This window comes from Chironomus tepperi, unplaced genomic scaffold, assembly GCF_022539635.2.
Source record: "Chironomus tepperi strain 1889 unplaced genomic scaffold, CSIRO-AGI_Ctep_v1 contig_68, whole genome shotgun sequence".
In the NCBI taxonomy this organism is placed as follows: Eukaryota; Metazoa; Arthropoda; class Insecta; order Diptera; family Chironomidae; genus Chironomus; species Chironomus tepperi.
Window position 1 is genome coordinate 1,571,850 of NW_027226190.1, and position 24,944 is coordinate 1,596,793.

Genomic DNA, 24,944 nt, shown 5'->3' on the forward strand with positions numbered 1-24,944 from the left:
ACACTATGCTTTCCCGAGTCAAATCCCGGGAAAGCTTCCCAAAAGATTTTGGGGACTCGGGACGGGATAGTCTCTGAAAAATCTCTGGATTTCCCGGTCCCGGTATCGAGAAAGCATAATAAACACAACAACTCAGTCCTAATTATGACTTGCCTTTCGCGATAATGACTTCAAATAGAGTGTAAGAGTTCTTTTATAAATTTGACATTGAGTTATTCAGGATGCGATTTTGCTTATTAATAGAACTCGAAATCAACTCGTATATTGGATGAAATAGTCGACTCGACTCCATTAAAATTCTGAATCTTCTTCAAATCCTGCTTATTATGCAAGACAGGAAACTTCTAAAAATTCAAGAAGCATCTTAGCATTTCTTGATATGATTTTGAAGGCATTTTGTATAATATTAAGCTAATTATCTAGCAACTGTGATGGATAATTAGGTAGGGATATCCAAAGGGATTTTAAAAATCTTGTGAGGAACTACTGAGAATTTATGGGAAGTATTTAGAATATTTGGAAGTTTATACGCATCGTTAAGGCTTATGCTAGGCTCATCTCATTTTAATCCCATTTTTCGGTCAAACCTCTGATATTAATACTAATCGAGGTACCCTAATAGGCAAAGAGCATGCTTTTATTGTGCATGTATACCACTATCGTACCTAAAAGCGGTATCTTTGCCAGTTAGGGGTATGGCAATGGTAATAAAATTGGAATAATTGCCCAAAGCTTCCAGAATTATCACTACAACTCTACCATACCTATAAGAAATGAATTGAATTAGATATACAAAATTGCTTGCCTGAAGCCATTCGGATGCTCTCAATTCAATTGTCCATGCATTTTACAAAACAACATTTCATACCATGTACTATGGATATCAATTTGTCTTTAAACACTTTTTATCTACCAAGCAACACAGTGAATAAAAACAACCAATGAATGTATCTCAGCAGATTACAATTAAGACTTTATGTCACTTGGAATTACAACTCTACATTAAATAATCCTCAATCGTTATTCTACAAACAACTGCTACCACATAAATAACTCTATTGTCATTTTCTATTTCCTTCCACAGGAATCGCATATACATTTAGTAAAACTAACTCGTCTTCTACGCTTAGCACGATTACTTCAGAAAATGGATAGGTAAGTGGATCATCAATAATGAACCGATTCATCTGTAAAAAATATTTCATTTCCTCTTTTTCTCACCTCAAAAAATTATGAAAACAGATATAGTCAATATACGGCAATGATTTTAACTTTATTAATGGTAAGTGCTTTGTGGTTAATGATTTAAAAAATGTAGGTATTCGATTGGTAAATATTATATTTCATGGGGTGAATTTTCAATTAGCATTCATTTATTAATTTATTTATTGCTGCCATCGTCAACATTATATTTTCGACTGTGTGGCTTTCTGGTCCTTGAACGTAAAAATTTCAGATTTATTCCCCTATAGACACAAATTATTCCTGGTAGCCAAGTGGCTGTCACATGTTGTCTAAGTGACTGTCAGATGTTGTCCAAGTGACTCACATGTCGTCCAAGTGAATGTCACATGTCGTTCAAGTGATTTTCACATGTCGTCCAAGTGACTGTCACATGTCGTAAAAGTGACTGTCACATGTCGTCCAAGTGACTGTCACATGTCGTCCAAGTGACTGTCACATGTCGTCCAAGTGACTGTCACATGTCGTCCAAGTGACTGTCACATGTCGTCCAAGTGATCTTCCAAGAGCCACAAGTCGTTTAAGTTACAATTTTCATGTTGACAAAAAATTGCCACTTGGATGCTTTGTGGCCTGCCTCGGGCTGCCATGACAAACTTGTGCCAATCGGGATGACATAAAATGAGAAAAGTTCTATGACATATTTTTGTGCAGCAGTCAGCAATATTTTTATGATGAGAGCATAAATACTTTAAAGTTATTCAAACTATGGAAGCAGATTCAATGGACATTTTTTCAAGTTTCTTGTTCTGAAAAATTCCATCCTTCATATTTTTTGCTTGAAATAATTGTGCAGCATTCATTCAACTTTCTAGATGTAGATTCTTGCAGAATTGACACTTTGTTGGCACTTATTGAATGCTGCTTGAGATAAATGACAAATTGAAGGACAGACATTTTGTCTTGAGTGCTGACAAAATACTCTTTCAAAACAATTCTATCTGTTGATTTTCTTATGGCTACTGGCATATGTGAAAAAGTTTGGGAATAACAAGTCAAACTTGATGGAAAAGCAAGTCTTCTTACTTGATACTGAGCAAAGTTTCAATATTAATTATGTCTTTGCATCACTTTGACCTTCTTTATGGAAGGAAAGTATAGAAATAGCGAAAAATCAGATGTCAGCTCCGCGTAACTAGCTTGAAGTCATGTCCATTGAAATCTGACATTACGTTAGACTCCTTTCGGTCTGAGGACGGATTTTCCGTTTTTTCTACGTCGTGTGCACAAAAAGACAGAGAGCATAACCTCGAATGCTTGCTTACCTTAAATACTCTAGATGAGCATGCGCTTGAGAGTTGCTCTCAGCTTACTCAGTTCTTGAAAGCACATTATTTGGTATGGGTGCCTTTCGAGACTATCATAGTTTAAATGCAACAATGTCATCCAAACTAACATGTGGAGCTTGAAATCGACTCGAATTTCACATGATGCTGTTTAGGGGCACAGACCAAATTTTTGACATTGATATCAAGATCGAGACCTCAATTTCGAGTTCTCAATCTCGAAAAATCTTAAGACCGCGACCAGGAAGTCTTGATCTAGATCTCGAGAAACCTGACCATGCCTCAGTCACAGACTAAGATTCTCATTTTCAATTTCAATTTCTAGACACAAAAAAGCAATAAATTTGTTAAGTACAAATAACAACAACAGAGCAATATCATAAATGTAGCATCACGTAATGAAATCTTGACAATTATCAAAAACAAATCTGACAAAACAATTTCAGAGGCACAAGCAGGCATAAGAAAAACCGCAAAGTCATAAAAAATAACAACAAGAAATGCTTCAAATTGAAGGCGTTGAATATAAATTATCATTTTTTTGTGGGGGGGACCTAATAATAAATTACGAGAACTTTCCTCTCAGCTCGTGCCAGCATAAATATTTTGTGTTATTTTTTGCAGTCGGAAATAAATATTTCATTATGGAAGTAAAACATTAAAGAAATAATTTCACTGCGATAAAATGGAACGACATCGACCAAGAAGAGGCGGGAAACTTTTTTTTATCAACAGCTTCAGTTCTTCCCTGTCAACTCACCTCATGCCATACAGAAATTTATATAGATATTACCCTCATTCACGATAGTAAATATTCAAGCATCTTGCGGATTTTGTTTTTATCACGCACGGAATGAAAATGAATAAATTTACTTTTTTTTTTTGCTTCTGTTTGGTAAACATTAAGCTTAATTGAATTGTTGCTCTTCACAAGTTTAAAGCTGTCGCTTTTAATATTATAATGAATTTTTTTTTGAAGTTAGTCCCACAGTGGCACTTAAGAAGATTTCATTACGATGAGAAAAATAATTTAAATTATTTTTTATAATGTCACGGTCAATTTATGCAGTCATGGATGTGCAGGTTAACCTATAATTTGGGGTTTGTTTGTGAGCATAACCAGAACTGAATGTGTACAAATATTCCACAAATTTCATATGTACACGCGAAAAATGTGAGGAATTTTTCACATATTTCCACATTTAACCACACATTTTTATATGCATGTGCAAACATTTTTCAAATCCTGGATCAAATACCTTCTGGATGATTGGCATACCAATCATATTTGTATTGATTCTCATAGTTTTGTTAAACATTTTGTTTATGGACCGAATTAAGGTTCGTCAATTTGTTATGTTATGCTAAATATGAAGTTTTTCTTTGTCAGAATTCTTAAAACTGTTCCTCCATAAAAAGCTTACTTATTTACTTCCTTGACTAGGATGAACATGGGTAAATTGTCGCGTCGTCTCTATCTTTCGAGCACTTCTGCCAGTTTGGAATGTTAGGGACTTTAGCATTTGGGACATCCAGTGAACGTCTTTATACATTCTTAGCCATAAAAAGCTGAAATATATAATAAGTGAAGGACCTCTAACCATGAGATAGATTTTTATTGTGCGACCAGTTTTTTTTTAGGATTCTCAGTAAGCAGAGTTGTTAGGAATCTCAAGAGTATTATGCCTGTTCATTGTAAGATTCTTGATCAATTGAACCTATCTTTAAAGTGCGCCATTATCCTACATATTACCATCTAGAAAGACAAAACTCCTTAGAGACACAATTTCATTTAATCACATTTTTCGCCGTAAAAATGAATTTTAATCAGCCGTAATAATTCCGTTAGGACAAATTCGCATCTTTCTGTTAATACAGCATCGTAATGCTGTCTTACCGAGCATTATGTGCTATTTAGAACCACTCTAAGTTCAAACAAGTTTTCGATTCTAGGATCCTTAATTCTATACAAGACACAAAAGCTCAACTTTATAAAATATTCAAATTCAATACTTTAAAGCTATCTTCACGCCTTCAACATATACACAAAAATCCATCATATTTTCAATAATGAAATATCGACAGAGTATGTACATACACGGATATGTGGGAGTAAAAATCATAAATAGAACACAAAAGCTCATACAAAGCGTTGATGATGGTAGCACGATTTCCAGGGGGGGTTAAATGGAATAAGGCTCAAGATTAAAACAGTTCCAATTTTCATTGTTTATGTATTAATTCATATGTTTACCTTTATGTGCCTGTCTAAGGTGAAAAACAATTTATAAAAAAAATATTTTCATTTAATTCAACAGGTGTGCTTTTCTCTCGTCGCTCATTGGCTTGCATGTGTTTGGTATGTTGTAGCTGAGAAAGAGAGACTATATAATGATCAAGAATTTGATGTGGGTGAGTATTTCATTAACATACATTAACTTTCATTCCCGAGCGATGCAAATGAAGAAGGGTAAGCTAAGGAGGTTTTAAGGTTGCCATTTAAGAGCTTCGGTAAGGAGATTATTAGATTGCTATTTAAACGCTCCGGTAAGGGGCTTTTAAACTTCCATTTGGTCTCCATATCGAAGAGCGGCTTCCATTTGGTCTCCATATCGAAAAGTGGCTTCCATTTGGTCTCCATATCGACTATGCGGCTTCCATTTGGTCTGCATATCGAAGAGCGGCTTCCATTTGGTCTCTATATCGAAGAGCGGCTTCCATTTGGTCTCCATATCGAAGAGCGGCTTCCATTTGGTCTCCATATCGAAGAGCGGCTTCCATTTGGTCTCCATATTGAAGAGCGGCTTCCATTTGGTCTCCATATCGAAGAGCGGCTTCCATTTGGTCTCCATATCGAAGAGCAGCTTCCATTTGGCCTCCACATGTAAGTGGTTTCTCTTTGGCCTTTATATGGAAGTAGCTTTCACTTGGCTAGAGGTTTGATGAAGCCTTAGACCTCGTGTTGGAGCCTTCTTCATATGTGTTGCTCGGGATACTTTAATTCATATTTCTATGAATGAAAAATGATAATTTTATTAAGATTTTCGAATTAAAATTATTGTGAGCAAAAAGTTGATGTGAAATGTAAGGCGGAAGAAGAGTGAGATGAGAAATATGATGGAAAAAGGTTCATTGAAATTCAAAAAATGAACATTCATGCATGAAAACTTGTTGTACATTTTTGGGGGTAAAAATCCCATACCAATTAAACTCTTTACCACAATTTCATTCAAGCTTAGAATTTAGTATTTCATTTAATTAATTTTAATGGATTACAAGCTTTGCAGCACGTGTCTGATGGTAGTTGGTTCAACATGATACTGTGAATTTATGCTTTCAGTTATAAATTATTTAAAATGCTCCCTTTATAATACGTACAATCTACAATGAAAGTAAATTTGCATTGCAATTCTTCTCTTATGCTCCTTCCAGTTAATTTGCGAATATAAAAAGAATTAAAAGCTGCAGCGGATGATGAAATTATAAATTAAATTTGCGCTTAATTATTTCATTGTGCAGATCTTCCGCTTCGTAGGAAAAGCTCGTAATTGTTGGCATTAAATTAGGTTTTATTTCAAGGTTTCTCATTACAGCTTTACATTGTATGGCTGCTCTACATTCAAACCTTTTACATTACATCACTTGTCGACAGCTTTGTCCTCTTGTAAAGTTTACTCAAAACTTTTTTCCAAAAATGCCATTTTGGTGTAGCTTTAGGGAATTTTTATGTTATGGACAGTTCACAAATTTTGTTTATACAAAGTTCATTAAATGAAAAAAAGTAAGGTTCAGGTAGATTTGAATGATACCTTAGGGGGAGAAGAAATTAAAAAGCCTCGTCGGAGTTGAATTGTTTTAATTGAATGATGTTTTTTGAAGCCATGCTCAGACACTCATCTGAAAAATTTGTTTCTGACCTTTTGGAGATGCTTCAAGAGAGATTGTTTTAATGTTCCTGAAATTGGAGGATTTAAACTTAATAGATGAACTAGAACACGTGTATAAAGTATTGAGCATATTGAGGAAATTTGAGAAACATGTTTGAGCTGTTAAAGTGCAAGATATTGAACATTAATTCCTTAAGCAAGTTAAGCTCAATATTGAGGACAAGAATATTTCATAGAAAATTATTGAGTAATTTGAGTCGATACTGTGGTGTCTCAGCAGAGTGAAATCTGAGGTATGGAGCCACCTTTAGAGAAATCTGTCACTTCGAGATTAAGCCCAATCTGGCCGAGTGGTTCGGCAACAGATTGGACATCTGTATCACTCATGGGGACATGGGTTCGATTCCCATCAGAGACCTATCTTTCAATCATTATATAGAGTGCTGTCCATATGACAAGGATTCACACAATTCTCAAGACCTTTACATCAAGTAAGAGCAGCATGATTCTAAAAATTTTAAAAATCAAGCCCGAACGAGTCACATCATGACGATGAAATTGACTCTGTTACTGGCCACATCACAAAGCTTGTAAAAATTCTCTGTTTTGACATCTAATCTTACCCCAAGTTGCTTTTGGAGCACCAGGGCTTTTCTTTCCTTTTGGATTTCATCCAACCGCGGTGAAACAGGTTTGTGTTTTCATTTTCTGTCATAAGACGGTCATTTGAAGTCATCATTTTATTATGATAACTTACTAAGTTACTTCGCTGACCGTACCGATCAATTGTGATCCATGTCCTTCATCAGATGATACCTAAAGCTGGCTCTATAGCAATTTAAGATAACATGATGAATGAACTTATAAAATCATTATCAAGATTTTGCCGCTCGAGAGCTAAAAAAGTCCATAATTTACTGCACCACTGATCTACTACTCCTTTAAAAGTCTGAAATCAGTGTCAACTATCAATTTAGCTTTAAACTACCTTGGTGATTGAAAATGAATTCCCATTAATTCTCTTAAAACTCATAAACCTCACTATAATCCGGTCAAAGTCCAGAAAATAATCGTTTGATATTAGAGATGGAGAAAGTATCAAATCTCAGGTAGATACCTAGTTACAGCTTTAAATGAGCAACGAACATACCTCAGTAATAGGAGATTACTTGAGAATTTGCTTTAAAATACAGTTATGCTCAATTTTCTCCCCTTAGTAGGTTAAAGCGAACAGCTAAATTAAGAACTGTAACAGTTTACGTTACAGAAACTGTAAGGATCAAATAAAAGCCATTAAATGGAATCAGATAAAACTTTATATTTCTTAAAGCTAGTTTAAATTGAAATTCAAAAGGGTTGAAAAACGATAATTTTCTAACAGGTTGGAAATGGAATGTGAAGCTTTATATTAAGTATAAGTTCAGCTTTCTTAGTTCAATGATGTAGAAGAAATAGAAGGAACATTTACTATGCGAAATATCCATTTATATTCATAGTACAATAAACTACAATTTCTATTTTTTAAATGTCACAAAACTACGACTTATGTAGATGGATGAACCTTCCAGTTGACCAAAATCGATGTCTAAAAATATCAAATATTAAGACGTAGAAAAAATTGCTGACAATCCATAAGAAATGGGAGACAAAAGAAACATAAAAATGAAATTTCCTTCAAGTACGTCATAGAATGTTTTTTCGACAAACAATTTACGGAAGTGGTAAACGATTGATAGGAAATCCGATATATGTATTCCTTAAGTCAACTATGTAAATGCAATGTGATATTATTTTTCCTTATCAAGCACAATCTTCTTGCTCTTCATTCTTCCTTTCCATATCGCATCCATTTATTATTCTATTGTATATCTTCACATGCAGGATGGATCAACAGCTTGGCAGAAAGGTTCAAGATACCAGTATCGAATTTAACTCAAGGCGAGGCTTATATCACTGCACTATACTTTACGTTCAGTAGCTTGACATCTGTTGGTTTTGGCAATGTTTCAGCAAATACATCATACGAAAAGATTTTTTGTGTCATCATGATGTTGATTGGAGGTAAATATTTGATTTAATGCTTTAACTGATTTTTTTTTTCTTCTTATTCCTATCCAATTTTTGTGTTCATTTTGTGCTGTTTATATGTATGTCTTCCTTCTTTTTATGTGTAAACCTCTTCATCCTCTTTACAGGAATACGAAATGGCAATAGATAATTGAGTCTTTTTCCATTAGTCTTCGAATGAGAACTCATTCAATTTATATATGAACACCCTCGTACAGTATGTTTAATGCTCATATCATACAATCATGAATTTACATTGGCATATTATGAGAAAAGGATAGATGATGATGATGAAGATATAAAGTTGAATAGAAATTGTATTCGTATCACATAATGTATAAAATTTGATTTGCTTGATTTTAACGAGGGCATAACGATATTTTTCTTCATATTTCATGGCTGTGGAGGATGTCTTGTAAAAAGTCTTTAGCATGGTATTCGGTGTTGACTGCATTTAAATATTCAGTTTGTCAGGGAAGTGTAAAAAATTACGTGGTTAGCCATGAATTGTCACAGATGCCATCTAAGGTATTAACAGGCAAAGAGTGCACTTTCATATTAAAGAAAGACCATAATGGTACCTAAAAGTGGAATCTTTGGCTGTTAGGGTGGCTTGTTCTTTTATTAGCTTACTTACTTACTTCCTTGGCTGGGGTGTACATGGTCCCATTGCTGCGAGGAGAGAACGTGTAAAGCCGGCTCTATCCTTTGAGAGCTTCTGCTAGTTCGTAATGTTAAGGAGTTAAGCGTCTTTTTCTACACATCCAATTTCAGAATTCTTTGCTCTCTTCTTCGAGATCTTTTACCATCTTTACGTTTCGTGGGAATTGATTGTTTAACGAGAGTGGGCTAGCCAGGTCTCACACTCACAATTAACCTTCTCCGTTAGTACCGCACCGTTTGGATGAATTGGCAAAGCCAGAATGCACCACGAGGAGTTGGAGGATGAGCTTCAATTTAGTTTGAAACTGGATCAGGGACATAGCTAGAGAATTTTACTAGAGTGGCCCGACCGTAATTTCCAATTATCTTAGGGTTCAGCACGTGTTCCTAATGACCCTCTTCCCCTGTCTGTACTGGATGTTACTGCAAAATTCCAAATAAAGCACATGAAATACTATCCAAAATTTTCAATACAACTTTGTTTTTGTGCCAAAAACTGCTACAATATATAATTAAATTCTCAAATGATTTCATGAAATTTCGACACTACCCAAAATGAATAGAGACTAAAATTCGATATTTATAATGCTTCCTGTTATCATGCATTGATTAATGCATTGCCGAAATGCACGCGAGTCATCAATTATTTAGCTTTACATCTCATTTTGATTTTTATCTTAGCTTTTCCAATAATCAAGCCAATAAAACTAAATATTCAATGATTTAGGGCTGCATGCATGTATACATGCTGAAGCTCATATAAATTTAATAAATGTTGATTATAATGATGATGAAAATGAGGGTGCTATAGCTTTTCAGGCATCAATATTAAGGATTTCCCCATAAATGTGAGTTCAAGGCTGGCAAAATGATCCTGTGAATCCTCAATCTTAAAGTGCTAAATTCCTACCTAAATTCAACTTGACACGCTAAAATGCCTAGATCAAAACAAATCAATTGTGCAAAGCCAATTTTGACATTTTTGAACCCAATCGCTTCTTTTCTTTTGAATATCAAATTTTCGACATTCCTCGTTCGTTTATTTCCATCGACAACGAAAGACTTTCTAACTAGCTTTATCTTTTTCCCCATACATCATCACGATGTGAATTTATATATTCGATTATCATTGAAATACGTATAAAATTTTACTGTAAAGTGAAAAGAGGAAGAAGAGGAAGGAAAATTTACATTTTTATTTATTGAGGAAATTTGATTTTATATTACACACACACACACAAACATACTTATAAACAGCACACAATACATTCCCATGTCATGCACTTTTTTTTGTAGATCGTCAAGGGAAAGTGAAAATGCGAGAAATGGAAATTTAACGCTGATCCATTATTCTCACATTGACATTCTCGACAAAATAAGTTTGTCATTTCATGTCAATTGACAGTGTAATTTACGGTACACACTAAGGGGCTGTTCACTTGTTATGTAACGGAAAAACGAACTTTTTTCAAAAATGAACAATCGAATTCACTTCATTTTAGATGCGAATGTAGACCTGATGTCATTGCATTTTAGATACACAGACCTGCATTTAAGATGCTCAAGCCTGAATTTTTTTGCTGAAACATAAAGCAAGACTGCAGACCTGAATTTTTGGACAAACCCTATTTTAAATCAGATTTACTCTGTCTCTCCCTGTCCCTCCCTTCCCCCTGAACCTTATAACTGAACGATCCCTAAGGTAAAATATTGAAAATCTCTCTTCTTTTTCTATTTCAACAGCTTTAATGCACGCCGTCGTCTTTGGTAACGTCACAGCTATAATTCAACGTATGTATGCAAGACGATCGCAATATCACAGCAAATGGCGAGATTTAAAAGATTTTGTAGCTCTACATCAAGTAAGTTCTTTATTTCATGATATTTTATTTTAAAATATTTATCTCGTGTGCCATATTTGTATGCATATTGTGTGCTATAACACGTTCAATCGTCTGAATAGGAAATATTCAAATGCCGACCTACTCGGCACATGATGTAATGTTGTCCACAATACGAGCAAGCAGACATTGAAATTGGAAAAATATGAGTCATTTGGTTGATTGGCTTTGGCATCCATTTCCGATCAACACATGATGACGTGTTGTCCAAAAGGTGGCCGAGCAGGCAGCATATCTATTCAGCAGCTAAAAGAGTCGATAAACTGCCTGCTTAACCACTTTGTGGACAACATCTCAACATGTGCTGATCGGGCATTGTCGAGAATCAAGCTCACTTATTTTTATTTATCCGTGCTATGGTGAATTTTACTCCTTGAATTTGACGCTTATTGTGATAAATGTGTGAATATATGTGTCGATGAGGTAAACAACATTTCAAAGTTTACGGATGATTAAAAGCTCGGTCATGCTATGCAATAAAATTGAGTGATTTCTTCGTTAAGATTTCTTTTTATCCCAATTTTGGGTTATAGATTTCCATGTTCTTATTGTGTTTATTTATAGCTTCCAATAAACAATTTTCACCTTGAGGCAATATAATCGCATAGTCACATATTATTTAACCACGTTCAAGTGCTCACAAGAGGAAGAAATAAAATTTTTGTTTATGCTGGATGAAAGTTTTCGCATCGTCGACTTATTCATTTACACTTATTAGTTAGGGATTCTAGACGTAATGTAAGACTTGATGGAAGTATTTATACAGAAAATCAATTTGTCGATTTAATCAAACTGCTTGAGATATAAAGCTATAATTAGATACTCAGCATATTTTTGATGAGATCAACAAGGGTAGCATGTAGTTGTGATGTCAAGCTTCTTCGTTTCTTTCTTATTTTGCTGACCGTATAGATCAATTGTGATCCATAGTGTCCCATAGATGTCGCTTAAAATTAGCAGAATCGCTGGCTGCCGCTGGCCAGCTTCTTCGGCAAAGCTTGAAATAGACTAAGATTTTGTATGAAAAAGTCGACTTAAGTCGACTCGATTCCATTTAAGATACTAGTCGACTTTGAACTTTGCTCATAGGCATTTCCAAATGAGTCACTTGACGTCACTTGTTAATGACCTACAAAATTTCCATAAATTGTCAACTCAGTCAAAATACCATCAAGATTCCATGATTTTTATCCGACTAGAATCACCACAAATATACCAACTGGAAATGGCATTTATTATTCGTTTCAATCTCTTTCCATTTCTTTAGTGAATAGCAATGAGAAATAAAGTTTTAGATGGAAATACTTTCAATGCGGCTCTTGCTCACTTCTCAACCTATGTATGTATGCCAGATTTATTCACATGATTTATATTGGTAGAAAGTTGGAATTATATTTCCATGTGAAATCCTAGCTGTTTTCTTCGTTTTCATTTCCTCTTCATGCTTATTTCTGACTTCTTAATATCAGCATGAAAAGAGCAATATATAGCATGTTCACTAGAAAGTTATGACTTTAGGTATATAATCTGAAAATGAATCAATGAAATTAAAGGAATTTTTATGCCGTCTGATGCTCCATTAAAGGCAGCTCAATCAATTGACGCTCTATAGGGAATGTCTACAGTTGACTTTATTCCTCGAAACCTTCTGACAGTTCAGGATACTAAGCACTCAAGCGTCCTTTTTCTACACAATTAATATAGGGATTTTCCGGTATTTTTCGTAATTTTTTGCTGTCCATAAAATATGATACAGTTAATCTTATTAGTGAGGCATCCTGTGAGCGTCTGCAAACATGTCTAGCCCATCTTAAGTGATTGTCTCAGAGAACCGTAATAATATCTGCATCATGGAAGAGCTGATAAAGGTCAAAGTTATATAGACTTCGATATTCCTCTCCTTTTTTCACGGGGCTATAAATCACTCGTAGTGTATCTGTTTCAAATGCAATGAGTGCTTCCTCAGTGAATTGTGTTGAATTTTAGGATTTTTAATTACATAATGCAACGTCTACAAAGGAATAGATTTTTATTTCACTAGTTAATTCGCTGGATATATAAATCATTTGTGAATCATGACATTCCTCAGATACCGCTTGAAACTGGACCTATCGCTGACTTCCGTTTGTCAATGTCTAATAACTAATACTGTCTCTGCCAACAGCATCCTTCTATTAAGTCTTTGGACGTTCTCATGATATTTTGCAATGTGTCAAGACAGATTTACTTACTTACTTACTTACTTCCTTGGCTATGGTGCACGAGTGCCCATTGCCGCGCGTAGGGAATGTCTGAAGACAGTTCTATCCTTCGAAATCTTCTGCAAGTTCGGGATATTAAGAACTCTAGCGTCAGATTTATAGACCTCATTTAGAGGAGCTTGTACAGGCCTTCTTACAACACGTCCAACCCATCGAATCCTGAAAATGTGTCCAGCTAAAGTATTTTTTGATATTGGTTCTTCCTTCCATCAAAATTAGTAACTTCATATTCTTAGCAAACCAAAATTACAGAGAAGTATCTGATTTTGTAGAATTCAGACTTCCAATTAAACTATGTAAATTCAATTCTATTTATTAAATACCTCCTAACCTCTTCAAGGATTTAATTTGATCCTTAACTTGTTATTAAATATTTTTCAATTTCCATAGTACTTATAATTCCATAACCATTATCATTACCATTTTCTTGATTTTAAATGACGGTATTTGAATGTGAAGCAATTTTTGAGGAAAAAAAAAGTAAGAATCCATTGATTCCTGCTGTTGTTGAGAATCAATTTAATTTTCAGCCTCGAGCACGTACAACTTAATAGCTTGAGATCGACATTTTTGTTTTCTTGATAGTCGGTTTAAATAATAAATGGGTGCTAATTATACACCATTTATTTGGATGTCCATTTTAAGTAAGATTTATTGAACGTAACAACTTGCATGCACGCGCAGTATATGGCATGAACCTTGAAAGGGTATAAAATGGAAGCTTTAAGGAACATTTGTGTTAATTTTTATGACAAAATCCTTTTAATTTTATAATTTCATAAAATTTAGATGCCAAAAGAGTTAAAGCAGCGGATGCAGGATTACTTCCAGACTGTATGGTCTATGAATCACGGTATCGATATTAACGAGGTGAGTCTATAATAAAAGTATATGATTATGGCTATAAATATGAACATTACATCTTATAATTTATTGCCTTTACTTTATAGACTCTCAAAGAGTTCCCAGAAGAATTAAGAGGCGATGTAAGCATGCATTTACATCGAGAGATTTTACAACTTCCAATATTTGAAGCCGCATCTCAAGGCTGTTTGAAACTTTTGTCATTGCATATCAAAACAAATTTTTGTGCTCCGGGTGAATACTTGATACATAAAGGAGATGCTCTTGCATACATATATTATATTTGTAATGGAAGTATGGAGGTTATGCAGAACAATATGGTTGTAGCAATTTTGGGTAAGTTAGATTAATCAATTACTCTTATTATTTAATAATCTTATGCTGGATTAGGAAAATCTTAATGCTTAATTTTTTCCAAAATTAGAAGCTGTATACCAAATTGGTATTGTCATTTCTGTGTAATATTCTTGTATCTTCCTCATATCTCATTATGCCTTAAGCTTATACATTCAATGTAATAATATTTTGAAAGTTAATTCTACATATTATGGTATCATTTCGAAGAAATCTTAGCTTTTGGAATTCCCATGGTACGTGTCGTAAATTGTTGCGTACGAAATTGAGAACAGCTATTATATTAAAGACTACATGGGATGATTTTCGAATGAATTTTACTTCTAATTAAGTTGCGTTCAGTTATTCAGAATAATTAATTAATTATTTAAGGGTTGTTGACCTATAACGTTCAATATGTAATTTATAGAGTGCCAGTAATGATGAATTTCCGGAATTCTATTGATCGACTTGGATTTTGCATGTTAAATTCGACTTGTATAGACTCGATTCTATACGAAATTAGAGACGACTTCAAGATATTGTATTTTAGACAAGTCTGAAATTCACATTATGGCGTATCGCATTGTTGCTGTAAAACTTGGTCAAAATCAGCCGTCTTGTTGCCGTCAAGGTAATATTGCATCTCACCGACCTTACCTTTACCAACTTCTGTGGTAAACTTATCACTTAAACACCGATAAAGGTTGGATAAAGGCACCTGACAACAATCATCTCAGTTTCAAAGGACTCAATAAGAGTACGGCCATAATAATTCGATAAGATTTCTATAAATCCCTAAAAAAATCCATAAAGTACCAAAATTCATTCCCTTGAGTAAAATATTCAAGTTCAATTTTTATGATCCATTTCAGCATGTTAATGCTTTCTCTTGTTTTAAGCCAGTGGTGGGCAACCTGTGTGTTGTTAAAATTGTTTGAAATGCCATGAACCGTATGCCGTTTGTTGAGGCTTAACGCCAATGTGTGCCATGAAAAGTAAAAGGTTGCCCACTTCTGATTTAAGCCTATCGATCGTAAATTTCACGAATTTTAACGCAAACATATTTTTCACTCGGTTGTGTCTACATGTTCCATCAAATCCCTCAAACATTCTCTTTTTAAGACAAAAGAAAAGCATCAAGAATTTTCTCATCCTCGAAAAATTTTAAGCAAATGTGAATCATATAATCCCAGAAAAAACAATTTTCGAGAATCACAATCGCTTGCGGCCATGAGCGATGTATATTTTTCATTTTACGTTGGAATTTTCATCACAAAAGATTATTAAACTTTTCCATTTCATTGTGTACGTGTGCTTGCTACCACAAATTCAATTATCTTTAATTTCATCATTTTAAATTCTTCTTTTTTCTCACTTTAAAGGTAAGGGAGACTTAGTAGGCTGTGATATTTCGATAAATTTGATGCACAATGGACAAACGGGGAATACCGGCGGTGGTGGACAAGATTTAATTTTGAAGAGCAGTTCAGACGTAAAAGTATGTAAAACCATCCATGACCTTTTCGTACAGCAAACATTTTTATGAGAATTTTCATGTCATTTAATAGGCATTAACTTATTGTGATCTAAAGTGTATACACATTAGTGGCTTGATAGAGGTATTACGTTTATACCCTGAGTATCAACAAGAATTTGCAAATGATATTCAGCATGATTTAACATACAATCTTCGTGAGGGATATGAGGCGGAAACTGAGTCTGAAAATAATGGACCCTGTTTGGCTTTACCTTCGATAAGTGAAGATGATGAGAATTTAGCGGAAGATGGAATTAGTAATAATTCGTCGCCACGGCATCCAAGCATTACACGGTCGCCTATACATGGTGTCTCATCTGCTAGTCCCGGACGTCATACGAAGCTCATCCAAAAGTAAATGTCAAGATGACTTGAACTTGAATGATTTTTATTGATTTTTTTTATTCCTTTCCTGTGTCATCCTATATTAATTTACAGAAGACAGACGCTTATAGCTCTTAAAGAGAAATCACAAAAATCTCGAGGGTCTAGTGTCAATAATAGTCCAGTAAGTGTTAAAAGTAATAAAAAGTCTATGGAGAATAACATTTCAGATGATGAGAATGAAGAAGAACCACAAATGATAAAGGATGAAAAGCCAAACGCAAATCTTCGAAGTTCAATGGAGCGATTAGATACTCAAGTTTCGACACTTCATCAAGATGTTGCCACATTGAGTATTGAAGTACGAAATGCAATTCAAGCCTTACAAGAAATGGCATATACAACACTCACACACATCGATAATCATCCAGCCAGATCAATTCCAAATCTTCAAAATGGAATTAACAATTCACATATGGTTTTCGAATACATGACACGTAGCTCATCACAACCGGCTGAACTATGGCATCGGAGTAATCAGCAAATTAAAAGTATTTCGGATCTTTATAGGTAGGATATGATGAATATTTACTTTTTACTAATTGCGTGAATGACTTGCATAACTTTATTCCATTCAACAGTCAATCGGTCTACCAATCATCACCACATATCGTGAATCATAAATCTACACAAACGGAAACGACTTATGATTACGATTTTCTAGAAAATTTAGGTAAGCATAGACTTTTATTGATGCTTAATAATTTGGTTTGGGTTTGTTGCGTGTCAATCGTGGTTGGGGATGTGATATTAGTGGTTATAGTCGTTATGGTGAAAATTAGGGTAAATATCTAATTATAGCTGGAATAGAAGTTTGATATGTTTTGTGGATTTCTGCTTTATTTATCAAAGCTTGATTGCCTGGAAGCGCAAACAATAAGAAAAGTTATCGACAGCAAGAATTAACTTTGTTTCATATTCATTTGTAGGAACAGTCACATAATTACAATATTAAACCACAAAAACTATTAATTTCAATAAAATGTAAGTGAAGGTCAATAAGATACCAAATTCTATATTCCTATTAGTCTTACAGTAATTCAGTAAGAGGTGAATATTGTAGTTACTATTCCTATGTGTATTTTTGACTCACATCCACTTGACATTTGCTTTGAATTCATGCAAAGTACTCAAAATTTATTAGAATAGTGTTTCCCAAACTGTCTGTGACTAGATTCCTGTCTTGTGGATTTGAAATATGATCTTAATGATAAATTTGCCCTCCTTCCTCCCAGACATGTTTGGAAAGCATAGAAAAATTGTAATTAAAAGCCTCAAGCCATTGCATGTTCAAGTATTGGTCCAGCACAATAGTATACAAAATTACACGAATTAGAGAATATAACATCCCATTCCAAAAATTTGAAGCCAAAAGTCTATTTATATAAATTTCAATTGAATACGATTCGATAAGAAGAAGAGTTATATTCTATAGAATTGAAGACAGTATCTATCAGCAAGTAGTAGTTATTACATGAGAAACATTTATAAAATTAGCACACTTCCATAACATTCATCAAATAATCAATTTAATCTTGTTTCCCTCATCCCAATTTACAGTTTTAACAAATTCGCAATTAGTATTAAACATTTTGAGCGTCAATACACCAGTCAATTTAATGGGAAACGATATGAAACCTGTTAACTGCTTAAGCATCCTCACACCCATCCCTGAAGCAATTTCAAATGAACCGAGTTGTAGTAACTTACATGACCTTTCCACTCATAAAGATAATAATAGTAATTTGGTACTGATGGAACATCCACAAGAGCAATCATGGCGTATTTATGAGAACGATGAAGATAATTCGAAATCGACAGACGCATTGCTTGAAATGAAAGAGAATACAGATGAGGATGAGGATGAAGCAACAACAAATTACACAAATAATATTAATTTTACGATTATAAAAGAAAATTCGTCCTACAAATTATCAAAATCGAGCTCAAATTGTTCAGTATCAAGAGCATCGGGTGATATTACGGAAAAGTATCAACATCCACAGCATCAAAATCATCACCATAATCATCATCAGCAACAACATCCAATAGTTCTAATTCGTAGTCGTTCAGGTAATAAAACTGGATCTAAAATATATGAACCCATGTCAAGTGAAAGTTTAACTGATTCACTAGGGTATATGGATGACTTTGACGAGAGCTGTGCATTAATCACAAGTGAAAATGACAAACGTAAAAGACAAACATTTTCATCATCGAATGATATAATCCAGAAGCGTAATAGTCTTGGTGTAAATAAAGCTCCACAAATTCATAGATTTTCTGCTGGCGATGCCGATAAATTAGAAAAGGGTATAAAATCCTCTTTGCCCTCCACTCGATCGTTGCGAGACAGTTAGACTTTATTGGAAAATTTATGTAAGCATTCTAGAATTTAAAAAAAAAAAATCTTTTATTAAGGTTTTGTGGATATTAGTAAATTAATATGAATCTGCTGGTCTGGATTCTTAAGCTACAAAATGTTAAATTTTCCACAAAATTAATCGATTTATTGGAGGGCATTTAATTAACCTTTACTTTCAACGACATATCATTCAATCATTAAAATGGAAAAATTGAATCGACATTGGAAATGGAAAATAGATGTCCACTCTCTCTCTCTTATGTACAAAACAAAGAAAAAATAGAAACGAATAACAGTAACTACGAAGTAAGTAGGAAATGCGCAATTTTCATTAGACTTTCGGAAATTGGGTTTAGAATAATTATGATAAAAATATTATTCAGTCATAAAAAATAAGTTAATTAACGTCAAGTAAATTTATGTAAAGAATAAGCAGGCATTAGCTCCTACGACAGAGATCATCGAAATGTTTTTTATCTTTTTGTCGATAATTTTGTTAAGTTTTAAAAAACAGGATAAAAATGAAGGAAGAATAAGAAGGAAATATTGTAGTTAATTATCTCAGCTTAATTAAGGTGTATACATTCACGGGTAAATTAAGGTATTTATCATAAAAGCAACTGAATATAACGAAAGCATCTCAAGATTGTTTTAAAACATTCCACATAATTTTAAATTATTATACATCATCATCATTATCATTATCTCCTGACTGTATGTATACAACTGAATTGAGCGCTTTTTTAACATCTAGAACTTAATTTTAGATGATAAATTATAACTTAGAATAGAAAATTGCACAAAATTAATTTAAGAGTTAAAAATATCCAAATTTTAAAATAATTGACAAATCAAAGAAAATAGTTTAAGTATCATATGTTGCTTTAAAGTCAGCTGATAGTTTCATATCTCTTAAATCTGAGTGAAAAAAAAAAAAATATAAGGTCGACCAGACAAGAAGCATGCTCATGAGTATGGTCACAAAATTGAGCATGCTCAACTATATTGATTGAGTATACTCATGAGTACGTTCATATTTCATATTTCGAAGCATCAATCTATTCCGGGAATGTTCACAAATGACGGTGGACTTTTATCATGCTAAGTAACGACTTCAATTCTATTTGGTCTTCTTCTTACTTAGCAGATCGTATAGATCCATTTTGAACCATGTTCTCCTTTAGATGACCCCTGAAACTGGCCCTATCGCAGGCTACCCCTAGAATTGGATTTGATAACTTTTGCTGGTCCATTCAAATTAATGTTAATTTTTCACAAACTGTCACAAAATGCGTGTGAATCCTGGTGTGAATTAGCATACCTAGGACTACCCATACAACCAGCATGTTCCATATGTAGTATATTAACGTTTCTAAGGAATGTATCTCTCACCTCATTGAGCATGTTTATGAGTAAAATCAATCATAAGTTGTTTGGTATGATCAACTTTGTGAGCATATTCATGAACCCCTAACACTCCTTGTCTGTTCAGGTATGGAATATATGGAACATTTTGATTACCTGTATTAAGTTGCTTAACATGCATCTTGTAACAAGCAGGAATCTTCAGTCTGCTACTGCCACTTTTTGACAGACGTAACTCATTAACAACTCCTTAATCATTCATTAATTCTTCAATATATTATCAAAAGACTAGCTTCAAATGATTTTCGATAGGTTTTAGTTTAATGAACTGGAAATAATCATATTAATCATAGCTTTTAGTTCAAGATTTAATTACCTTTTATTCGATAGTTCTCCCTAAGGTTCTATACATTACATTATGAAGGAAAATGTCTAAAATAAGGGAGAATATTTCCAAAAGAACTGCGTAAATCTGAGATAGAATGGATGTTGAAGAAGTATGTAGGAATATGTAGAAAAGACGAAATGCCTAAAATACCTCAAAAGCGACATGCGAGAAATTTCTTCAAACAATTTCTGTCTTGACCTACCCAAAAAAACTTGGAAAATATCGATTGTTTCTAGCTCGTTGAAGTCTTAGAAAAATGCGTCACGTTTTGAAAAATTGCAAAATTAAATGTGCGTGTAGGCATTTATCAATTGAAAACATTTGAAGACATCTACATAGATGATTGGGTTCTAATTTTAGAGCAATTTTTTCGTTCATACTCGAATGGGTTGCAATCGAATTTCTAGACTTGAAGGTTCAATGATATTCAAATTTAAATATCGATTATTTACCTGTTGAGAACGTGATTCACATTTATGTGGGTTAAAATGTCAGTTAATTATAATATTGACATTCAAAATCAGACTTTTTGACTCAATTTCAATTCAGCAATTGTTGAGTTATTCTTTGACTATTCATGTGAGTTTGATGCTCAAGTGTAAAATATTTATAAAAGATTATAAAAGCTTTGAGCATGTTCTGAGAATAAATTTTAGCAAGAGTTGACAGAAATATGCTTTAAATTGCTAACAGCAAGCCAATGTATTGGAACTGCATTCTTGTAATGGTCTTTCAAAGGTTTCTCACTGGGAGTTCATCAATGAGGGGAACATAGAAAATTTGTTATTTATATATGGCACTTTACCATATTGTCGAATAACTTTCTATAGCTTAATGATAGGAGAATGCGACCAGAAATTCTGGAACGTGAGGTTATGTCTCAATCGGAATCCATTACTTGAAATTATACTATTTCTGTCAGATGAGCATGCTTATGAGATACCTTGATAAATGAGTGTATTCGTATCCTCACAGGTAGATAAACTTTAAATGATTATAATAGATCCACAATTATGGCCCAAATTGTGTCAGGACATGATGTTAGAACGCATACTAGCCAATATTAACCAGCAACCAAGTGATACCAACACAGACAAGGAGCCTGCTCATGAAAATGCTTACAAAATTGAGCATACTCAATAATATTGATTAAGTTCATTCAATAAAAGCCTCATTTAGGCTACTATGCTCATCGTTTGGTAGGTAACCAAGCAGCGAGCATGCTCAATGTCTCTCAGGGGATTTAAAAATTTTAGTTCATTCAAGTAATAATGTCCACAGGTTCAAAACTTCAGAAAACCTTCAAATAAATCCAAGAAAGTCCAACAATCCCACTTCCAATTTTATATCACTCAGATTTCCCACATTCCATTGAATTTATTCACAACTTTCTTCAATCTTTAAGAACATGAAATAATAAAATAGTAAAATCAATAGCAAGGCTTAATCACCTTCCAAAGCAAATAATATTGTGTGCATTAAATTTATTATTTTCCACAGTAAACCTTTCTTAGTATTTACAAGAACTTTCAAAGTAATTAATAAATTGTGATGTAGCTTAATAGTGTTAATAAATCGAATCATTTCGAATGTATCATGTTAATTTCTTTCAGTATGCTCTTAGATGATCAATGGACCAGTTTGATTGCAACAGTCAGCATAAAATAATTTTTATTGGATATGAAAAATAGATCACTTAGTCAAATTACAAATTTTATGATGGAATTGCTATTGTCTATCGAAATTTATTAATAAACACCAATAATGTTAATCAAAAGACGATGATAGACACTAGTGACATTCTTATCTTTAATTACATAGGAATATAGTATGATATTAATAGAGATAATGCAACAAAATCTGTCCATCAGAAACTTAACAGCTAGAATTCTTTAAAAAATCATGATAAAAAGTATCTAAGCCTTGATTTATTTGCAATATCATTTTAGTTCTTCTTACTTCATTTGATGAAGATTAAAAAAATAATAACCGACCCTTTAAAGCAGTGGTGGACAATCTGTGTGATGCGGCACACTTATGTATCGCCACTAGTGTGCCACTGTGACACTACTGTGTCGTCACTAGTGTGCCACTGTGACACTACTGTGTCGCCACTAGTGTGCCACTGTGACACTACTGTGTCGCCGCTATTGTGCCACTGTGACACTACTGTGTCGCCACTAGTTTGCCACTGTGTCACCACTAGTTTGTCACTGTGACACTACTGTGTCGCCACTAGTGTGCCACTGTGACACTACTGTGTCGCCACTAGTTTGCCACTGTGACACTACTGTGTCGCCGCTTTTGTGCCACTGTGACATTACTGTGTTACTGTGACACTACTGTGTCGCCACTACTGTGTCGCCACTATTGTGCCACTGTGACACTATTGTGGCGCCAATAATTATTAGAAATACCATGAATTGTGAGGTTTCGATCGAAGTTTGTCACTAAGGTGTGCCGCGATAAATAAAAGGTTGTCCACCACTGCATTAAAAAACATTATAAATAGAGCTCCTTTAAAGTTGAAGGGAGAATAAGCATAAAAAGTTTTATGATAGATAAAAAAAGCATACAAATTAGTTTCTACGAAAATTGGCCTAAACAAATCAACTAGATGAAATGATAAAAATTATAATTGAGTAAAAACACTTTAGAGTTAGTTCATTAAATAGAAATGCGTAACAATAAATTGACTGAAATTTCCCAAAAAAAAAATAGAAACATGAAAATGTCTTTCAATCTAAAAGGATATAAAATTATTGCTATTAATATAGAAGTTTAGAGATGAATATTTTCAAGAGAATTAATAGGGAATATAATAATGTTATAATTTAATGAAATTAATTTAATTTAAAGATGAAAAAAGTATCTATATACATGCATATTATAACTCCAACTAAATGTATTTATTTTTTCAATAAAAAAAATCTATCGATATGAAGAAATTCATGAGCAAAATCTTTGTTGTTATTATTAATGATTACTGTTTTATGTTTTCGATATTAAAATTTACAGGAGGAAGTGGAGTTGAGGAGGCTATCGATCTGACCAGTCATCAAGTGTTACACCTTCATGTGGTACTTCTCTACTTTCACTAAATACATCGTTGGCGACCGATTCTGCACCGACGAATCTGTACTTTAAAGAATATATTAAAACTCTTTGCCTGTAGGGTGTCAGCCCCTCAAACAGGCTAGGAACAGTAGGCAATAGATTTTATTGAAGGTCATAATCACAGTTCCTCCGGTTGTTTGCTTACGTATAGAAACACATCGCATCGCTGGAAGCCTTTTTTATCTTTATTATTATTATTATATAGCAGTCATGTAGTAATTAATTTTATTAAAATTCAGCTACTTCAGATTTTTCATTACATTGAAACTTCAGATTTTTGAATATTTGAGAGATTAAGCAGAAAAATTTAAAGACCTTTTATAATGTGTTTGAGAACATAACTTTTCGCTTTCAAAACTGGACGGTGTGAGATTGGTGAATAGCCAGATCTGATGATTTTAGGAAACAAATCCCTTCCTTTGCTAAGCGTTACGTAATTTTTTAAAGTTCCCTTAATTATTTAGTCTTATAGACGACGTGCGATTATCCGAGTCTAAATTCGACATTTGTGAACATCTTTCAGAATTAAATTAATTAAAGCACTATCCTTAAACGTTTATAAGACAGGATTGAGCTTGTCCCTTGAATATCCCTTAATTGTCTAGATCTCGAGAATTTGTCGAAATTGAGACTTCGTCACTTCTTAACATTCCTTAGCAAACATTCTAAAAATTATTCAATTTTCAAATAAAAAAAAATCCTTCGAACCGGATTTGAACCAGTGACCTATGGATATCTGTATATAACTTACACTTAAGTTAATTAAACCACTACAGTCCACCGCTCTACCAACTGAGCTATCGAAGGTAATTATTTGATGTTTTCTTTTTGAGTTAAACTAGTTTACTTTCTTTTTCTTTTTTACACACTTTTTATTGTTACATTATTGCAAAGCGTTTCAAGTAATAATTTATTCGCTGCTTTGTTCCATCTTTCATGCGTTCGAATAGTTTTTAAAATGTGCAATTTTTTTGTTTGCGAATGACATCCAATTTTTAGCTCATCCTAGCATTTTAAGTATCACACTTGTCTTTATCTATAATGAAATCATGCTCTGTTACGTCTAAGCCCATGTTACGTCTGAGCAACTCTTACATGGTGGGTACCCCAAGGTTACCCTTTTTTATCTACCCTAGAGTTGGACCTATGGGAACTGGAATCTGTCAAGTCAGATTAGAATGCTATTTAACTATTGTAGTCATTCAGCTCAGTTTGTGTGATTTGCGACTGCTCAAATTGTGTCTAGGTACATCCCCGAGTACACAAAATACGTTAGAACTA

General features: G+C 33.7%; 1 protein-coding gene and 1 non-coding gene across 10 annotated transcripts in view; one reads left to right on the forward strand and one right to left on the reverse strand.

Moving 5' to 3' along the window:
• The window catches only part of Elk (Eag-like K[+] channel), a 73,875-nt gene extending 51,156 nt beyond the window's left edge, over positions 1 to 22,719 (forward strand). For 6 of the 9 annotated variants that reach the window (XM_070653414.1, XM_070653417.1, XM_070653418.1 and 3 more), the window contains 12 exons: positions 1,085 to 1,155; positions 1,243 to 1,282; positions 4,847 to 4,940; positions 8,297 to 8,476; positions 10,889 to 11,007; positions 14,097 to 14,177; positions 14,258 to 14,507; positions 15,890 to 16,005; positions 16,076 to 16,398; positions 16,483 to 16,938; positions 17,010 to 17,101; positions 17,989 to 19,665. In XM_070653414.1, the coding sequence (XP_070509515.1) occupies positions 1,085 to 1,155; positions 1,243 to 1,282; positions 4,847 to 4,940; positions 8,297 to 8,476; positions 10,889 to 11,007; positions 14,097 to 14,177; positions 14,258 to 14,507; positions 15,890 to 16,005; positions 16,076 to 16,398; positions 16,483 to 16,938; positions 17,010 to 17,101; positions 17,989 to 18,788 (2,622 nt within the window). In that variant the 3' untranslated portion in view covers positions 18,789 to 19,665. Of the gene's footprint in view, positions 1 to 1,084; positions 1,156 to 1,242; positions 1,283 to 4,846; positions 4,941 to 8,296; positions 8,477 to 10,888; positions 11,008 to 14,096; positions 14,178 to 14,257; positions 14,508 to 15,889; positions 16,006 to 16,075; positions 16,399 to 16,482; positions 16,939 to 17,009; positions 17,102 to 17,988; positions 19,666 to 22,159 lie in introns of those variants that run through there. The other 3 variants (XR_011545461.1, XM_070653416.1, XM_070653419.1) reach the window with 3 other exon arrangements.
• Positions 22,720 to 24,361: 1,642 nt separating this feature from the next.
• TRNAY-GUA (transfer RNA tyrosine (anticodon GUA)) lies at positions 24,362 to 24,470 on the reverse strand. The gene is made up of 2 exons: positions 24,434 to 24,470; positions 24,362 to 24,397 (listed from the first exon to the last, which is right to left on the reverse strand). It is a non-coding gene; the product is annotated as a tRNA-Tyr (tRNA).
• Positions 24,471 to 24,944: the final 474 nt, after the last annotated feature.